General features: G+C 37.2%; 1 protein-coding gene across 6 annotated transcripts in view; it reads left to right on the top strand.

Annotated features, from left to right (window-relative positions):
* CAPN14 (calpain 14) overlaps positions 1 to 13,021 on the top strand; it is a 52,390-nt gene extending 39,369 nt beyond the window's left edge. For 5 of the 6 annotated variants that reach the window (XM_087934582.1, XM_087934576.1, XM_087934601.1 and 2 more), the window contains exons 16-21: positions 3,593 to 3,657; positions 4,470 to 4,538; positions 6,200 to 6,278; positions 10,121 to 10,237; positions 11,387 to 11,442; positions 12,121 to 13,021. In XM_087934582.1, coding sequence (XP_087790708.1) covers positions 3,593 to 3,657; positions 4,470 to 4,538; positions 6,200 to 6,278; positions 10,121 to 10,237; positions 11,387 to 11,442; positions 12,121 to 12,147 — 413 coding nt within the window. In that variant the 3' untranslated portion in view covers positions 12,148 to 13,021. Of the gene's footprint in view, positions 1 to 3,592; positions 3,658 to 4,469; positions 4,539 to 6,199; positions 6,279 to 10,120; positions 10,238 to 11,386; positions 11,443 to 12,120 lie in introns of those variants that run through there. The other variant, XM_087934605.1, reaches the window with a different exon arrangement.
* Positions 13,022 to 18,548: the final 5,527 nt, after the last annotated feature.

Genomic DNA, 18,548 nt, shown 5'->3' on the forward strand with positions numbered 1-18,548 from the left:
TCCATATTTTAAGCATTTTAACTGCTTTAAGTGCTTTTTAAGTAGGAAAGCAGGTGAAATATTTTAAATCAATAAATATATTGGTTAGTCTCACAGGCTTTTAAAAGAGAATGGAATTTAATTTCCCCTTTTATCCTTTATAGCATGGGGTCTCATGTTACAGATGTCTAAACTGCAACATTTACATGCTCTTAATAAGACTGTCATTTTTAATGCAAGTGAACTCATATTCATGTGGTATAAGTTTAGTGATTATGTTTCCTTCATGAGAGAAGGGCTGTAAATTAATGATAGGTCCTGTATGTAAGTGCAAATGCATTCATAGTGTCAGGAAACACTACTTCTATCTTATCACATAAATTACAGATCTTCATATAGGTAGTCCTTGACTTATGACCACAATTGGAACGAGAACTTTCATTAGTAAGCAGTGTGGTCTTAAGTGTGCCAGTTTTGCAACCTTTTTTTTTTTTTTTGCCATGGTAGTTAAGCAAATCACAGAATTGTTAAGTCAATCTGACTTCACCCATCAACTTTGTTTGTTGGAAGCCAATGGGGTCAAATGCATTCTGTGTGCATGGTAATTCATTTATTTAAGTGTATACCACAGTCCTCCTCAAGGAGGAGAGGGCAGCATGCCAAATATCCCCTTCTATTCCGCCCCCCAGCAACAAATCTGTGAGTTAATTTGGGCAGAATGACAAAGACAAGCCAGTGAATACATTATTTCTGGTGGGACTGAAGGTAGACTGGGGATTTCAAGGCCTGGTTTAAGACCTTAGTTATTATCTGTCTGCCTTTTCTCTTTCCTTACCTTATTACAAGCCTGATGCTGGTTCTTTTTAAATTGATGACCGCAAAAATCCTTATATTAGTTTTCCCAACTTTCATAACTTCTTGATGTGTGGTCAGAATTCCCTACCTAAGCATGGCTATTTTTGAGAATTCTAAGAGTTGAAGTCCATACATTTGAAAGTTGGCAAGGGTACAAAAATGCAAAGACATTTGGATTTCTGCTGGAGTTTTTAATATGATTGCTTCTCTTCATTATATTGCAAATGTTTGTGCATCTCATATCCTAGTAATTTATATAAAATAGCATTTCATATGCTAGTTAATTAAATAAAATATAATTCACCCTCAAGTCAGACCTGCTTCTATAAACTGTAATAAAAACTTATCCAACATTCCACAGTATATTTGATTAAATAAAAGAAAACGTGGTGTATAATTCTAAAGAAAAGTTCTCTTCAGCATACCAATGAAAAGTCATCTTATTTGATTCCTTCATGACACAAATCTTTAAAAACCTCTGATAAATTGAGCCTGTTTATGCACTGATCAAATACAATTAAATAGACTCTCTTTTGACATCATTTTGTTGAACTTTAATAAGCAATGACATTGCAGTAATAGAAGGTTAGTACATAACAGAACTGTTGGGAGTCCTAAGGAAAAACAAACAAACATTGATCTAAAAATATTTTAGAATTTCTCTATATCTAATCCAAAACTCTTTAAAGATTCCAAAGGATCATCTTTTCTCCAGGAACTAAATCAATTGCTAGTTTTCTATTAACCAGCTGATTTTTTAAGTTCTAATTGCATTTGGAAAACTTTGAGGCAATCTAGCTAGCAGTAGCAGTAGGCTGCAAAATGGTTAAAATCTTTATTTTGTCTCTCTCTCCTGTTTTATTTTTTTTACTGCCAGAAACATGAAGTTTACAAAAACACAGCATCGGGTGAATATAATAGATAAATAGGATGGAAAAATCTTGACTGGATAAGAACGGAAACAGTTGAGAAAGTTAATGAGATAAAAGCTTTTGTAGCATCAGTTCAGAGCAAAAGTAGGGATGAAGAAACCTTCATCTCCTTAGGACATGCCAGTCTTTTTAGCTTCCCCAAGAGTGAGAGTAGACAGCTATTTCATCGCTCTTGAACATCTTTCCAAAGTAACCCATCAGGTATGGGGAAATCTATAACGAAACTAACCAGGCTGTGCAGCTCATCTTTTATTCTTCATAGGCAATCAATTTTAAAGCTTTCACTTCCAAACTTTACAGTTCATGATTCATATTTAATAAACAGGGCAATAATGAGATTAAAACATCATTTGTTTCTGTAGAGAAGGGATCAGTGAGTTATGAGCCTAGCGCCTACTCGGTAAAAGTCTGCAGGCAATCTATAATCATGATTTGCAACAAGATTAGATGCTCTTTCTGTTTCATTTCTTGTCATTCGAGTATCACTAGGACTGCTTGCGTCTAGCTTTTAACTTGCCTATTTATTCTGTCTGAGAAAGGCAGAGAGAAAGAGGGCAGGAGGAAGAACGCAAAACTGTCAAGATTTATCCACGTTCCTGTTCTATTTCAGCTGGTATGAAATAGACAAGGGACAAATCAAGCAGAAAAAAAAGAGACCGGTGACTTCTCCCAAGGTGATTCAGACATCATGCTAAGCAGACTTCCTTGGAACTAGAAATTAACTGCAGCAACATTTTACCAAGATGCCAAAATAAAAAACCCTGAGATGCATTCCATTATCATTATTATTGTTTTGGTAATTGATTGAACAGGTCTCCAAGCTGGAACCCTTAGGATAAATTAAACATATTAAAGAGAATTAGACATACCAATGAAGTCTTGTTCACTTAGTAGATAATTATATTTAAGATAGCTTTATGGGTCACAAGTAGCCTTCTGTTGACAAATAGTTGCTGCAGGAACAGGAACTTCAGAAAGTTATTGCCTCTATGGTGGAAAGATTTGGTATGACCCACAGTGGAGGAATGATTGCTGATAATGGAGTTTAGATGGCTAAATTGACTTCTTTGATTAGATGAAAGACAATAAGTACATTTTTTGCTGACTGGAAACCCCTTAAGGACTTTTTGCATGAACCAGAAAAAAGATAAGCTTATGATCTGTGGTTTTGATGATAAGACAGGAGAGATTACAGAAAGAAGAGAGTTATGTGAAAGCATAAAGTTTTCTTTTTGTTTTGTTTGCCTTCTTTTTCTTATTTTTTAGTTAGTTTTTCTTAAATTATTAAAAATTACTTATAAATATATGTTTGTATATGTAAAGCTAAATTTATAAATATACTTACAAATGATATAAAGATTAGAAGCTTCTTTTTTGTGTCTTTTTTCTTTCTCGTCTACTTTTCTCTTAGTTTCCCCCTTTCTTGCAGTTAAAGCTTTGATTTCTTTCTTTTTGTTTTGTTTGCCTTCTTTTTCTTACTTTGTTAGTTTTTCTTAAATTATTAAAATTTCCTTACAATATATGTTTGTATATGTGTGTGTGTGAGTGAGTCTCTGTATTCCTTTCTTTATTTGAGGAACCTCTCAGAAGTAACTGCTGTACTAGTGTGAAGAACAGGATAGTTTGCCATTTAGTTTTTTGTGTGAACTTGGGAAATTGTGGTGATTTATACATCAGGGTTAAATAACCTGGATTAGCATTTTGCAGCAGCTCATTCATTTTTTATGTTCACGTTGAAGATACATTGGCTCAGGTCCCTACTCTTCTATGGAGAATATGGTTGTGTTATGATTATACATTTTCATTCCTTTCTTTTTTCCTTCTAGATCATCAAAATTATGGGATGAGATTTAGCCTGGATGCCTGCCGTGGTATCTTGGCCCTCTTAGATGTATCCTGTGTTTGGTTCTTAGTTGTGTCACATATTTTGCTATCTTGACTGATTGAAGAATGCAATTCTTTCCCTTTTCTGTAACAATTACTTAATATCTACTCATATGTTTATAGTTCTTCTGAACTCAAAGGATAAAAAAGGAGAGAGGAACACATACTTTCATGTACCCCTATTATGAGTGTACATTTTCCCACACGTTGTCCCTGACTCTCACCACTGTTTTGTGTTACTCTCAGTTATCTTTCTGTTTCATATTCACATTTCCTTCCCTTAAGTATTACACTGAAGACTGAGATCCTTGCAAACAGTTCAAGTCATGGCTGAACTGTGGGCTGCATAATAATATCAGGACAGTGAAAAAGAAAGGAAGGAAGAAGCATCTTCCAATGATATGAATCTCTTTGCATGTAAAACAGGGCAGAGTACTTGGCTTAAGCTTTAGGAAGGACTGCAGGATTTAGATGCTTCTATATCAACAGTCCAGCCTTATAAATTATTCATCTGAGCTAACAGGGGGCTATTTTTCCTCCTGTGTCTACTCAGCCTGACGTCTGGTTTTGCAATCTTGGAAATTAATGGTGAAGAGATTATTTTAGGAATTGGTACAATATCCCCTAGGGCATAATTCAAAGACCTTCAAAATCAAGACCTAGTTTTGATTTTGAGTATGCTAGATGCAAGGCTGAAATAAATTACTGAAATAAATTCCTATTCTCCTTTTTGCCACACTAACTTGGCTTCCAGCTTTCCTACCTGTTCCTAGCCCCAACCTTGTCTGTCATACTGTATGTCTTAACAGCATAATTCAGCTTAACAGTACTGGAACCTTGAGCATTCAAGAATTCAGATTTCTGTGGAAGAAGCTGCTTCTTTACCAGGTAAACAACAATGTGGTGTGTGTGTCTCTCTCTGTGTGTTTGTGTGTGTGTGTGTGAGAGAGAAAGAGAGACAGAGAGGGAGAGAGAGAACAGTTACTCACTAATAGATCACAGAAGAGTGGAGAAAGGAACCCTTACGGTTTCCCCATTTTTGCTTTAGACAGTATCAGTGATGGAGCTGAGAGTGAATCACTATGCACAATTGCTTCTATACCCTGTCAGCTCCAATGTAGATAGCAAGGAGAAAAACAGCTTCATACCGGGGCAGATACTACTGTCATTCCAAGGCTGCTAAACTTCAATAGCTAGAGTATTTAGACTTATATGCCACCTCATTGCACTTTACATCACTTTATGGGCAGTTTATAATGTATTTACATATTGCCTCCAGCAATCTGGGTCATCATTTTACTGACCATGGGAGGATAGAGGGTTAAGTCAACCTTGAGACCCAGCAGGAACACCAGGCTGTGGGCAGAGTTCACATGCGATACTACACTTTAACCACTGTGCCACCAGGGCTCCTGTAGCAATCTCATAGTTTGACTGATATAATAGCATTTAATTGAGGGTGACAAAAACCATGAGCAATATATATTCCATTCTTCTTATAAACATTCCAAGACTTTCTGACCTCACCATTGAGCTTTATGATTAACTGGAGTCTCTAGGCTATAAATGTGTGTGATCGTGGGAAAGTATTTCCAGGAATCTGTGCAGAATCTGGGATTCAACTATTGCTGATATGTATCTTTTTTTATTTTGTTTTTGGAGTTCACAGAAGACTTGTTTTTCTAATAAAACAATCTAACATGCATCTGCTGGGTTTCTGGTATCAATGTCTCAGTAAACTTTTAAAAAAGTGATAACAGCTGTTTGAGAAAGGAACAGCTGCTTCCAAGATAAAACATTTTAAATGTTTCTTTTTTGAAACTGAAGAAAAAAGGAGTCATTGGTAGCCACCAAGATCAGGCTTAGGTTTTCCTGAAACATTTTGTTAAACAGTTTCACCCACCATATGTCAAAATACAAGCAACATTGTTAATTCATAACAAATGAAGACAAAAAACTGGCAATTTCCCTTATAGTTAAGGCAATTCAAATTCTCTGGCAAGAAAAGCCACCATATGTAACCAGTACAAATTGTACATGCAGGTGTGCATTATGTTGTACCTAACTTAGCCAATGATCACCCATCTGCTTAATTTAAGGAAAATGGGGAAAATATAGGCCAAAATACCATTCTTTAATTATTGCCAGTTGTAGAGATTTAGCACACTTATATTCCAATTTCTACTCCCCTGTGAATTTTATCCCCGTTTTAGGAACGTCTGAAAGTTTCCCTCCATTGTGGAAGAAAAAGTTCAACAAACCTACCCACGTTTTGCATAGAACTGGTGTTTTAGAAAGCACAGAGATCCTTAGCAGAAGAAGCATTTTAGTTTTTCTTTAAATTTTCCATCCGATGAAACATTTCTGTCTTACATTTCATAAGCAACCTCTCCAAGAGTTCTGCTATTTCTCAGCCTCTCTTTAGCTAAAGCTGGATCTCTTGGGTCACTGAAGAAAAGGAAGACATTAACGGAAGGCTTCACCAGCACTGAAACTGGCATGATTTCATGTTATTAATTTCTCTCTTTCTCTTGAAATTCTTATGGCAGGAAGTTTTCCAGAGAAAAGACACCCATCAGTTAGGAACCTTGGATCAGTCAGAATTGCATGTTGCTATACAAGAAACAGGTAAACAAAAATTAGATGGTTTCGTATCTAGATGTCATGATTTATCTTTGATCCCCTAGTCAGATATAAAGTAGCAAACTCCTGAGCCCTTCAGTTTTTCCACAAAGATATCCTATAGCTGCCAAACCTTACAAATGAATGAATGGTATAAATGATAGTGACTGTAACTCACTCACATAAGCTTTGAAAGCAAAAACCCTGGCTTCAGTCTTGGAATTAGTATTTTTAAAAGCTCTCAGGTGACAGAGCTGAGGGACAATGCCCTCAGAAAGAACTTTGTCCCTTACATCCACCCCATCTCTGAAAAGTGTGGACCAGATTTCCATTCTTCATCCCCCAGAAAAATTGGAAGCAATGTATATATATTTGCTTTAGAAGTCTATGAAGCTTAAGGTACTGTTTTCTATTTAATCTGCTCAATCATCCTTTTTCAAGAATGCCTTTTGTGTTTTGGAATGCATGCAGGGGTGGGCTGCTGGGGGTTTGCAGGGGTTCGAGAGAGCCCCTAGCAAAGGTTCAGTGCAGTTCAGAGAACCCCCAAATCCCACTCCTGGCTGGCCCCACTCACCCCACCCCACCCCTCCCAGGGTGGCCCGTTTTGGATGCAGGTAAGTGCAGGGCACATGCACAGTCTCAGGGAGGGCAAAAAACGGGCCTCCCAGAAATTCAGGAAGTCCAGAAATCAGCCCATTTCCAGCTTCCAGAGAGCCTCTGGAGCCCAGGGGGGCCATTTTTGCCCTCCCAGAGGCCTGAGGAAAGTCTCCGGAGCCTAGGGAGGGCAAAAATGCCCCACCCAACATGGTGTAGGAGCCTGACTAGGCCACACTTATCCAGCAACCGGGCAGAGAACACTTTGCTAAAATTTTTGAAGCCCACCCCTGGATGCATGTTTTTCTTTGCTGCTCCTTGTATCATACCTGGCACCTAGAATTAACCTCTCATCAGCAGATTCTTGATTAACCTCCATGTAACACATTTTTTGTTGTTGAGAGACCAGTTCAATATAATCATCACCAACACTGCTAATCTACTCTGACTGATTTACAACACACACACACACACACTCCCTTTTTACAATCCTGTAATGCACAAGCACTCTCTCCCTCCCTCCCTCCCTCCCTCCCCCCCTCTCTCTCTCACACACACACACACACACTCAGATACTTTCCTATATATACACAACATCTCCGTTCTCTTTTTAATCTATTCTTAGTATGATTTATGTGATCAATGTTAACTCAGTTTTCTTTTCTTTTTGGGCTAAGTCCAAATAAATAGATAAAATTCCTAAAAAGCAGATTGAAACTTCTTTTGTACTGTCATGTTATCAGCCATATCCCCTCCAGTGTTGGGAGGCCAAAGCAATAAATTAATACAGTATGACTCCTAGCTCTTTAAAAATGGCCTGTAGTGGCACCATATATGACTATAATGACATTGCATTCGCTTACATCCTGGCCCTTATCCAGAATGCTGTATGTGACACAGTATTTATGAACATTGAAGTAGAACTGAAACATCCTACATTGGAGTTTCCATCCAGCCATGAACCTCAGTGGATGATTTTGGGTCAAGCCGCCTTGAGTCGCCATGTGCGAATAGGCAGCAATAAAATTTTCCTAAACTAAATAAAATTACTGTCTTTTATCCCAATCTCATAGTTTAGGAAGTTTTAAGGATCATCTCTGTGGAGAAATCCTGAATCATCTCAAGATTCTAACCTTGACACTCAGTGCATCAGACTGAAATTAATCAACTTTATCTGTCTCTGGACAAGTGCAACACATCCAGAATTCACTTTTAGTATCTGGGCTGTGGATATTTCAAACCCTCACTTTGAAGGAAAGACCTACCTCAGTCAGAGTGTTGCTTCTAAGGAGCACTCAGTTCATAGTAATATCAAAATGAAACCTTCCTTATTTATGCCATCTCGAGTTTTTACTAAGGAACATCAAATACATGAAACAAAATCATTCTAGCTTGGCCACACACCTGCATTATTATACATTTCATATAAAACCAGATCAACTGGTAGTAATGTCTTCACATAACAGATAATAGCCATTTAAAAACTTCATTATTTTCTATTATATAGAGTTGAATGATCCTGCTGACTTTTATTGTTGCATTGAAATGAACCAAAAATTAATTTTACCTTGTAAAATGTTTTAAAAATGAATTTGATTAAAATAGTTGCAAGGTAAATTATTGTAAGGTGACAATATGGAATACTGTTAAATGAGATTAGTAAGGTATTTAATGAATCTGAAATTTTAGCTTAATTATCTTTATTTAGTTTGTCATTAACAAATATAAAGTATAGAAGCTACAGCTAAGATTATGTACAAACCAACATAAAATTAAAGTTTATCACATTTCACTTGCATTCATGTATGACAGCAATGAACCAATCATAAATGAAAACATAATGCAATTAAAATACCAGATATGACATATCAAATTAATGCACTTTGACTGATTAAATTAAACAAGTCATTATTAATGGGCAACAGATTCCAATGCTTCTCCTGTAAAAGATGTTTACATTTTTGGGACTTCAGCCCTGTATTTTCATAGTTTCATAAATGGCAGAAGAAATGATGGCTATAATTTCATAATTGTTAAGATACATAGTTCTGTGTAATATTAAAGGAAGTTAAATATTATTTCCATATTCTGGAGTTGGGATTAATCATTCTAATTGCTGTTGCCACTCATGATAAGGCCAGTGTGATGTAGCAGGGAAGTTTCAATTCCAGCTTTCTATAGTCATAGAACTATGGCTGTACTAAAAGCCCTCTGATTAAAATCAATGCAGTTCACAAACATATCAATACTTCTCAGCTTGCCTGAACTGGAACAGATAATCAGCTGAGCCACAGGGTGCACCAAAATAGTCTCCCTCAGATCAGTGCCTTCCAGCTTTTTTCAGGCAAGGTTGGTTGGGAAGTTGGGCTCTGTATGGCTTTACAGTGTTTTTATCTTCACACTTGGATATTCTGTGATTTCTTTATGTGCGTAAGCTGCTGAGTGTCTTTTTGATTGGGGCAGCATCGAAATATATTTAATGAATAAATAAGTAATAAATAAATAAATTCATTTGGAAAATACCAAGTTGGAGAAAGCCTTTATTTCACTCAATGTAAGTTACCTACTCATTAGGGATCTTTACTCCAGCAACTACTTACAATGTCATCTGGAGGAAATTCACCACTGTATTGAGATGGAAAATATACCAACCAGATACAACTATGCAGTTTTGGATTTTGGCTATTGCCATGGCAACATAAGTTGAAACCACTGTAGTTTGGAACATGACTCTTGTATTCCAAAAGGAACTCATTTTGGACACACTCATATCGTTCTCTTTCACAGAGAGATATTATTGTGCGATGTGAGGGAAAAAAAGGAGATAAATGCTACTTGCAACTAAATGATGAATTTATAAAATCTCTTGCATATAATAAAGGACACCTTTTCTTTGTCCTGTATATGTTAACCACTTATAATCCATTATACTCTAGATCCAATGATGTATAATGGATTAAGTATTGAATTTGACCAGGGGCTCTGGGTTCAAATCCCTGCTTCATACTTAAATCCATTATATGGTTTGCTGCTAGTTATTAATCTCTGATGGCATGATAAAATATACATCTCCCACAAACGAGTCCCTATTTTAGAAACTACTGAATTTTTTTTAAAAAGGTACATGAATGCATAAATCTATAAAGATCTGTACTAAACTGAATTCTACTTTCTTAAATGGGATTTATTTAAAATAAATAAATATGATTGATTGCAGTCTAAGCATCTTTGTGGGTACTGTTATGTTTCCAAAGGAATCTCACTTAGCAATGAACTTTGTAAGCTATTGACAGTCCGCTATGGAAATCCTGATCTAAAAATCACATTTGAGAACTTTGCCTGTTTTATGCTACGTGTGGAACTCATGATGGGTAAGTAGACTTTTCACTAAATTTATTTTATGGGATTTTTAAAAAAAATGGGATATAGAGTTTATTTCACAGATGGCCCTATGCAGAATGCAAATGAATGTTTCAATGAGCTTACTTTAAATCCCTGCAAGAAAGATGCAGGGATTTAAAAAAAAGATTTGCAGATATCATTAGAGGGTAATGAATTGACAGGGTTTTTTAAAAAATTCTATATCCCGTTTAAAGAAACAACAACTCAAAAACCTATTTTTGGACAACAATAATCAGGCAGCTTACAATAAAGCAAAAGGAAAATTCATTAGACAGAACAAATTTAAAAAGTATTAAACTGACTGTAAGTAATATAAGCACATAACCAAACAGCTACAAGCAAAACAACTGAAACAACAATGTGATAGAAAAGCAAATGAATTGGGAAACAATGTTTCAGAAAGGAGATAGCTTATTTTATTGATTTATTTACACAATTTATATGGCCATCTATCTCATATCACAACAACCCATAATACATGGTAAAAAATAAAGTACCTTCTTCCCCAGGCTTAACCTACCAGGTTTTAGGGCTTGGTGCTACCTCTGAGGTTTCTTCTATGTACAATCTGCTATACTTCAACCACGGGACAAGTAAAGGTTTTCCTCCAGTGATTAAAGTATATAAATTGGTTCAGATTCCCTATTAAGGATGTGGGAATGGAGAAAGGTTGATGATAAGATGCTCAAAAACATTTTTTTTCTGAAGCAGCAACTCGTCCAATTGTGACTCAGGTTTTCATCACCTCACATTTAGATAATCTTTGCTTTAAACACGGTTCTTACAAAATTTCTTGGGAATTTGGAAATGCAATAGTCTGACTGTAAATGTGTAAATTTAGTAGGGCCATAACTGTGTTGCATTGTTTAACAATAGGCTTCCAGGAACACCTGAAGGTTCCAGTTTTCACCCTTGAAGTCCTACATGGCTTGATAGATTATGGCTGGTGAGGCATTTAAAAAGTTTATGCTGCCTCTGTCAATTGCTTACATGGAGACGGCATTTTCCTCAAGGATCCTTCATTGCTACAGCTGATCTGGTTTTTGAGATGCAAACCTGGCTTGCCTTTTTTCTCTCTGAATATCCCATAATCTCTCCTCATTTCCCTTCTTTTACAGAAGCCTTTTATAATATGAGTAAAGATGGCAAAGGTATCTACCTTCTAGAATCTGAGGTAAGGATGAGATTTCTATAATCTTTGGGGTGGGGGTGGGGAAATCCAAGATATATGTAGATTATGGTTCTCACTGATAAGGAAGGTTCTTTAAAGAATGTAATGACCAATGTCAGCACCTCCTGTAGTATTCCATGTACCCAATGTAAGTTCCTCTTGTGCTATTCCAATAAAAACAGCGAATGGGGGATATTATCTCAGAACTGCTGTTTGAAGCAACTGTATTGCAGCTGGATCAACAATTCTGCCAAAGGAGCTTCAGTTTCTGAGTTATAATTCATAAATGTATTCCAGTAATTTTTAAAGCATTCAAATAGTATCAGTATATCTGGTACCTAATACATTTGGCTGTGATTTAGCCTTGGCTAAAAGACCTCTCCTGCCACTTCATCTGAAAGCAAGCACCTAGAGAACCTGGTCCATATAATCATGCTTGCATACATACATACGTATACTATCCATACAATTTTTTCTTTAGATAACTGTATTGACGCTTGCAGAATTTTTAGGAATAGCCTCCTCACATTGTTGACAGAATGAGTTGCTTTAGTCTTGGTTTAGAACAAAGAAGAATCCAGGATTTATTCTCTCATTGGGATCAGTAATAATGTTTAGATAAAGTATTGCCAGTGAATATGAAATAAATGATTCAGTTTATTGCTCCATATTGTTTTGCAGTGGATGATGATGACACTGTATTCATGAAACAGTAAAAGAGAAGAACTCAGTTGAGCTACATTGGCCTTTCAGACCAGGAAGCCAAAATCGTGAATGCTAATGCAACTTTTATTATAGGTATACAGTAACAGAATCTTGCTAGTCTGAATGTGCAAATCTTCCTTTTTGGCTCTTACATTCCAGAGAGCTAAGGAGAGTCAATTCTGAGATCCTTACTCAAATTACATTTAAGTATTATTTTCATTTTAAATATACTTTTATATATGATTGTATTTATAATTTCATCATATTTATATTTTGATAGTATTTAATACTTTTGTATTTTGTATTTGTTATTTGTCATTTTTAATAGAAAAAACAAGAAAAAATAATAGTAAAAATGAGATATTTGACTGTGATTGCAAAGTTTGGACAGCTGAATCACTGTGAAATCTTACAGAATGTCATATCTTGCCTTGCTTTCAGTCATAGCTTTGAGTGTTAAGGCTCCATTTTGAGGCTAGAGTTAAGTAGCTGGACTACTTAAATGTTGTACAGTTGTTTTATTTATGGCTTTGATAAATTTACAGTTAATTTATAGTTACCTATCTAAAGTTTATGAGTCTCTGTTGATATATAACAGAAATGTAAAAAAATCTATGCAATTTTCAAATTGATGGCAGAACAGAAAATATGCAGCATAGTTATCCTACAAAACTCTGTAAATCCATAAATTTTTGATGAAATCAGGGATAAATTATCATTCAGTTGTAACTGACTGCACTTGTTACATTTCTCACAGGATCAGGGGCTAATTTTAACTGCAAAGAAAACCTTTTCAGCTTATGTAGTTGTATGCAACTAGATGATGAGAAACCCTTTATAATGATTAAATACATAAATAAAACTTAAGTGACAGAAATGTTAGCAATTTTGTGATGTTAGAACTTTTTTGTGCAAGACAAAATTTTAAGTGTATTGTTTAGGTTTTAAATGAACACACATTTGAGAATGGCTACTACAAATCTAATGCAGAATATTGTTCCTGTGTTCTTTTATGTATCCGTTTTTATATGTATTATATAAATTTAAATCTACCCTTTTACACACAAAGTTCTTTAACATGTTGTAATTGTTGCTACATATAATGTATTTTCTCTGTATGTCAATAATGTTTTTTTTTTACATTTAAAAGCTGAGCTGTTTTCAAATTGTGAAGAAGCACTTTGTTGGAACTGTTATATCAGATCTGTAGATAAAATAGTCTGTTTTGTGTGGATCACAATAAGGATATTGGCTTGGACATTGTAGATTATATAACTGATATACTTATTATATAACTTTCATACCTAACAAAAGAAGCATTTCTGAAATTCTGACAAGACACATTTTCAGTTTGTGTAGTTAAAATGATATAAAATATTTCTGAGAGATATATTCAGCTGCACCTACAACATTCATACAGAATCATTTCTCTTTTACTGGGGGGCATTGCAACAACAAGCAAGCAGAATAAACTAGACAATATTAACCACGGAGACAGCAATTGTTTCCAAATATATGAAGGGCTGCCATGCAGAACTTGGGGCAGAATTGTTTACAGGGTTCTAGAAGATAGTCAATGGCAAGAAAATAGCTTTCAGTTGGACTTCATGAAAAATATCCTAAGAAAAATATCCAGTTATGAAAGCTTAGGAGATAGTGCTGCTGAAGGCATTTAAAAATGGGTGGACATATCTTTGTGATGTTGGAGCAGCAGGTTCACTACAGCACCCTTCAATAGTTATCACAATCTATACTCAATTAGAGCAGTCATGATTTTTAATTCATTCTTTTTCATATGCACTTATCAATAGACTTAATGTGATGACCCAGAGTATATCAAAAATATAACAAAATCCAAAACGTAAATAAAAGTCCTTTAATGCCATCAACTCGGCTTCACTGTTTAATTGTTCACAGTGGAGGAGTAAAGTACTTTCAAAATAACATTTCAAAGGCAAGAAACACAGTTCACATTCAAAGACCCAATAATGAAGCAAAAACCAAAAACAAACAGCATTGAATAAAGTTCCTCGACAGACCAGGATAGATAATTTCCAACATCAGGAAGGTACAGGTACAGTCCATTGGAAGAAAGCCAACCAAGATAAACCTTCTTTAGGAATAAAACACTAATTTGTCTCCAGTGTCTGTTAGCACGCAGGTCCAACCTTTTATGCAGATCCCACACCTGCAACCCATGAAGAGGATCATGGCCCTCTCCTCCTGAGTAGACCACGTTGTACCCTGATCCTCTCCTCTCTGCGTACCCTAGGATGGATAGGGCCTGGTTCCTCCTCTGACTGCTCAACCGGCCTCTGCCCTTCCCCAGCCTCCTCCACCACCTCTGGAGCCACACTTCCACTCCCTGTTGGCTGTTCCTCCTCTTCCTCAGAGTCAGTCTCCACCAGGGGCATGACACTTAGGTTTAAACCATTATTTGAAACAAATAGATCTTTTTATAAGCAGATATTCACCAAACCATTAATTTGTGGTCCTCAAATGGCCCAGCCAAACTTTTTGTACTCTGTCATATCATTCTTCACTCCCAATTCACCATTCACATTACTTATCAAAGCATTTCCCCCATGGAACACATTCATTTATTCAGAATGTGGAACAATTTTTCTCCCAAGACATATCTGCATTATCTATTATTATCATTCATTGTAACATTACATATAACTTTCACCAGCCTATGAACTGCTATTTGTATATGTAGGACAATTTAGAAGATACAAATGTATGTTTCTGACATATATTTTAGCCTTTTCATTAAAGAAAAATGCTATACTTTTACTTCCTGTGTATATGCATTTATCAATTCCTCACCACCACCTCCATTTGGATCTATTATATCCTTCCTGTTTATTTTCAATTCAGAGATACACTTTGGGTTTTTTTTTATTCATTCATTTAATTTTTTGTAAGCTGTATCATTTATTCCTCTTACATTCCAAATCACTAGATGGAGTATAGATGTTGTCTTCCTCTGCCTTTCATTGCAACTTTGAACAATCAAGGATTTCACACAAAGCTGTTTAGTGAGAGAAATAAAGAGCAGACTAGTTTACCAGCACTGAGAGATCAAATGATTCTTCCCTCTTAATTCCCCATCCCTGGAGGGCTTCCCTGGAAACCTCTGAAGCAGGTGGACTGCATATGTGATGGAAAAAGGCACATAGGTTAGACTCTGGATACATTAGGAATTTTGAAAGCATATAGTAGGCATACTATATTTTATCATAATTATCAGAGAGGCGAACCCCTCTGAGCGCAAAAATTTGCTAAAGATGGTCACACTAGTGGAGTCACCGCTTATGGCAGTGTCATTAATCACATGTCACCCAAGATCTGGACTCAACCTTTCCCAGTTCCACACATGTAAACATTGTAATATTTGAGCGAGCCTGCGATGGTTAGGAGACCAATGTCCATACAGTCCTTGCAGCTCAAGCCCAAAGTCTGTAGCCCAGTGCCGGATGGTTTGAAAAGCAATCCCCTGTTAGAAACGATGACAGGGAGGTGGTGCACCAAGACAGAAGGGGAAACAGAGGCCCAATGGTGAATATTGGTGATGCGGTCAGGCTGTCCATATTTGGAGACCTTGATGTCCCAAGTCTCCCACATTTGGTAACCAGACACTATGGAGACATCCACGACCCAGAGTTGGTTCATCGCCTCCACAAGTAAATCTGGTTTAATGAATGAAGTGCCAGATGTTATGATGGGCTCGACACTCAGACAGAGGCCTTGCCATCACAGGAATTGATCCAGGTACTGTATGACACGGTTGTGCCATGCACATCGGGCATCTTGTGTCACCTCACAAACTTGCAGGATGTGGTTGATCATCTCCAGGGCCTGGCAGGCTCCCCTACAAGTCTTGTCGGTGGTCTGGTGATCAGCATCCTGTGCACGCCTTGATCTTGAAGGGAGCACGCTGCCCCTCAACTGGATCCCCCTTAGATACAGGTGGGGGAACACTCAGGAGGGGCATAATAGCCAATTGTGGCTGGCTGCGTTGATCCTGGAGACCCCCAGCTCCCAACCATCAAAGGATGTCAGGAGCGCAGTCTTCTCCTCCTCCCATGTCTCAGCCTTCGTTGTTAAAGCAGCAGCATTAATTCTGCACAGCCAGTTCATATAGTGGGCATACTATATGCTTAGATGGCATTTAAAGATGGCTGTCATGGCCCATCTTTCTTTTTAACAAACATTACTCACTATCTAAGTGGAACTTTGCAGAATCACAAAACAATATGGCAAACAATAAAGTATTTTCTTTCCAGATGCCATGTTGTGTACTCCTGCTGTTGTTCAATTCTGGATTTACTCCTTACCGTTCCTCTCTAGATTATTCCAGAGGTTGGTGGTCTCCTGAGCTACTGTTCACTAATGCTCATAGAAGAGCAAATCTTGGATTCTGGTTTCTCTTGCCCAGGGATGAGAAATCTGGGGTCCTCTACATGTTGCCGAATTGCAGCTCACAGCAGGACAAGTCAGGACGCCAGTAATGGAGTTATGTTGGCAATTGCAGTTCAGGAGTGTAAGAGATGAATGAATCCAGAGGAATGTAGGGGATTCATAAGGAATTTAGTTCAAAAAAAGACATATAGTCTAAACCAAACAGACTTCATTATTAGGATGCAAAGTTTTATTTATTTATTTGCTAAATTTATATTGCCGCCTATTTGCCCATGGCGACTCAAGGTGGCTTACAGAACATAAAACCACATTTAAAACAATTAATAAAGAGAATCAAATAAATTAATATAATAATAAAATCATAATAAAATCATCTCCACCCCCACCATGGTGACAGCAGATCACACAACCATTTAATGGGCTCCATCCTGCTCTGGGTTCCCCAGGCCTGCTGGCAGAACCAGGTCTTCAGTGCCTTCTGGAAGAGTGTTAGAGTGGGGGCCATTCTAATCTCTGGTGGAATGATGTTCCAGAGAGAGAGGGAACCACCACGAAGAAGGCCCTTCTTCTGGGTCCCATCAGGTGTATCTCCTTGGGGATGGGACCCGCAAAGTTAGCTGAAAAAGTTCAGAATGGAACAACAAATGGTCTCTAAGGTCACATGAGTGCATGTTCTGACCCAAGTCTCATTCAAATCAAACAAATGCAAAACAGATAAAAGCAAAACCTTTTTAATGCATCTCTGTAAATTCTGTTCATTCACAGCAAAGCCTTATTAAAACTAATTGTCCCAGATAAGACCAAGGCCTGTCAAGGTTGAGCAAGGCTGCCAAGTACACAAGATTAAGTGCAAGGAAATATTCAAAGCCAAAAGTCTCCGAAAAGAAACCAGGATAGACTGAACTTCCACGAGGACTTGAAGTGCAAGAACTTCTTTGCTTCCTGCAAAGAATCCCACCTCTGGGGACTGGCTTTTATCCCTTAAGGGAGGGGCCATCACCTTGTAGCCTTACTCCTGAGTCACCCATGCTGCTGCAGCTGCTCTTTTCTTTGAGTAGCCCTGCATGCACACGCACTGGGCACAGGCTCCTTGGGGTCCTCTGCATCACTGCTGCCAGGCTCCACAAGCTCTGAAGGCAGCACTCCACTCTCTGATAGTCCTGGCCCCATCCCTGCATCACACACAGGCCCCTCATCTGAATCTTGCTCTCAGAGACCTCAGCCGTCCACACTTGCTATCAGCGAACCACAATAGTGCAAGAGTGAAGTTCAGATAGAATGGATCTGCACACTGTGTCATAAAACAGCTTCTATAGTTAATAGGATAAATATATAATATTGTAGGTTGCTATGGCAATGCCACCATTATAATATGAATGTGCAAAGATAAATTTGGAGGTGGATGGGGGCGGGATTATCCACTTGCTCAAAATTGTGTACATGACCTGCACCATTTGAAAATCCTTGCATGAAATGGTCTGTGTAAGATTCCTTCAATATATATCTGGGACCTTTCACCTAGGAAAGTGAGTTGATATGGTCCTTGTTATCTGATCAAGATTCTGCAACTCTTAATAAAATTTTGGAAACTTCTTAAATTGCTTGTCCTGACTGAATAGAGCAATGAAAATCTTTTGGAAAATTTGGAAAATGCCTAACTTGATTCTGCTGGCCTGTCATCTCCCCCCTAACAAAAGAGAAATAATTATTTACATACTTATTTATCTGGAAAATGCAGTACAATCATTTGTGGTGCTATGTATTACACAAAGAAACATCAAATAATTACAAAAAATACATCTGAATTGAAGCAAGCTCATTTTTGGAGGGTATGGAGGCTGTGTCAGACCATACTCCATTCTTATGTGGCCTTTGAAAATCACACAAGACTAGTTGTCAGGTGTTGGTAAATGTTAATGTGTCAGCCAAAATGTCATGGTGTATCATCTTTGAAATAAGTGTCATAGGTTTGCCATCAC

This window comes from Pseudonaja textilis, chromosome 1, assembly GCF_049901715.1.
Source record: "Pseudonaja textilis isolate UNSWEBS1 chromosome 1, rPseTex1.2, whole genome shotgun sequence".
In the NCBI taxonomy this organism is placed as follows: domain Eukaryota; kingdom Metazoa; phylum Chordata; class Lepidosauria; order Squamata; family Elapidae; genus Pseudonaja; species Pseudonaja textilis.